The sequence below is a fragment of the Vigna radiata genome, unplaced genomic scaffold, assembly GCF_000741045.1.
Source record: "Vigna radiata var. radiata cultivar VC1973A unplaced genomic scaffold, Vradiata_ver6 scaffold_147, whole genome shotgun sequence".
In the NCBI taxonomy this organism is placed as follows: Eukaryota; Viridiplantae; Streptophyta; class Magnoliopsida; order Fabales; family Fabaceae; genus Vigna; species Vigna radiata.
Window position 1 is genome coordinate 243,271 of NW_014541973.1, and position 631 is coordinate 243,901.

The window sequence follows — 631 nt, forward strand, 5'->3', positions numbered from 1 at the left end:
GATTGTCAAATCATAACAAAAGTTGATGCTCATTTTCTAGATTGATTCTTGGTAGAGAATGTAAAAATGGTCCTAGTAGAAAAAAAAAAGAAAAAAGACATGCAACTTTCATGTGGCTGGTGCCTCTTAAGGGCAATTTACTTTCTCATTTCTTGTCATAAATTTTCTTTTGTATATATAAATCATACCTTCAACCAAGTGAATCAATCAATATATATATATATATATATATATATATATATATATATATATATATATATATATATATATATATATATATATATAAAGCCTAAAGGTTTATTGATCAGCAATATCTAACTACAATCTACCTATAAACTATAACAACAAACTCAATAACAAAGAAGATCAATATTCAATGGCATTTGCATATGAACAATTTCTTCTTTTGTTGATGGATTTCTCAACATGTTTCTCATCAACTAGCAGCAATTCATCTGTTAAACCTGAAAGACTGGTCTTCAGACTCATTCACCCTGGCTCAATTCATCATCCCCACTACAAGCCACATGCAACAGCTCAAGACCGAATTCAACTTGATATCCAACAATCAGCAGCACGTTTAGCCTACATACAAGCAAGGATAGAAGGTTCTTTGGTCTCTAATAATGAC

General features: G+C 30.3%; 1 protein-coding gene across 1 annotated transcript in view; it reads left to right on the forward strand.

Annotated features, from left to right (window-relative positions):
* Window positions 1–376: 376 nt before the first annotated feature.
* The window catches only part of LOC106778663 (aspartyl protease UND-like), a 2,560-nt gene continuing 2,305 nt past the window's right edge, over window positions 377–631 (forward strand). Inside the window, exon 1 of the mRNA XM_014666646.1 lies at window positions 377–608. Within this exon, the coding sequence (XP_014522132.1) occupies window positions 377–608 (232 nt within the window). The remainder of the gene's footprint in view (window positions 609–631) is intronic.